We start from the raw sequence: 496 nt of genomic DNA, 5'->3' as shown, positions 1-496 counted from the left end.
CGGGACCCAGGGCGGGGACAAGACAGGCTGGGGGCGTGGGGCAGGCGGGGGAGCCACCTTTGGGGGGAATTTCCCTCTTTGGGGGTCTTTGCAAACCCCGAGGAGTGTTGGGCAGCTCCTGGCCAGGGCAGGGGGGGGGCGCAATGGAAGCCCCAGAGCCCCTGATCATGACTTAATGGATGTTAAACCCAACCGCCCGATGGCTGCAGGACGCTCTCACCCCGTCCCATCCCAGGGGTCCAGCTCAGCTCCCCGCTGCAGACCCCCATCCCCACTCACCCATGACATGGACCACCTTCTTCCGTCCCCGGGTGCTGAGCAGTGCGTCGGAGACGAGGACGCCGGTGAGGAGCAGCAGAGCTGCTGGGCCAGTGGCCCAGGGGCCTCGGGGACGCATCTGGGGGGCAAGCAGAGCCCCTTAGCACCCACCGGCCCCCCAGGGAGGGGAGCGGTGGAGGGGAGGTCTGTGAGCAAACCCACGCTCTGCCCGACCCCC

General features: G+C 68.3%; 2 protein-coding genes across 2 annotated transcripts in view; both read right to left on the bottom strand.

The window, feature by feature from the left end:
• Nucleotides 1-397, bottom strand: part of HAPLN4 (hyaluronan and proteoglycan link protein 4) — a 2,558-nt gene extending 2,161 nt beyond the window's left edge. Inside the window, exon 1 of the mRNA XM_035890632.1 lies at nucleotides 280-397. Within this exon, the coding sequence (XP_035746525.1) occupies nucleotides 280-397 (118 nt within the window). The remainder of the gene's footprint in view (nucleotides 1-279) is intronic.
• Nucleotides 398-418: 21 nt separating this feature from the next.
• The window catches only part of TM6SF2 (transmembrane 6 superfamily member 2), a 6,735-nt gene continuing 6,657 nt past the window's right edge, over nucleotides 419-496 (bottom strand). Inside the window, exon 11 of the mRNA XM_035890631.1 lies at nucleotides 419-464. Coding sequence (XP_035746524.1) covers nucleotides 419-464 — 46 coding nt within the window. The remainder of the gene's footprint in view (nucleotides 465-496) is intronic.

The sequence above is a fragment of the Egretta garzetta genome, unplaced genomic scaffold (genome assembly GCF_000687185.1).
Source record: "Egretta garzetta isolate BGI_Z169 unplaced genomic scaffold, ASM68718v1 scaffold683, whole genome shotgun sequence".
Classification (NCBI taxonomy): Eukaryota; Metazoa; Chordata; class Aves; order Pelecaniformes; family Ardeidae; genus Egretta; species Egretta garzetta.
This window is presented reverse-complemented; position numbering and strand designations above follow the sequence as displayed.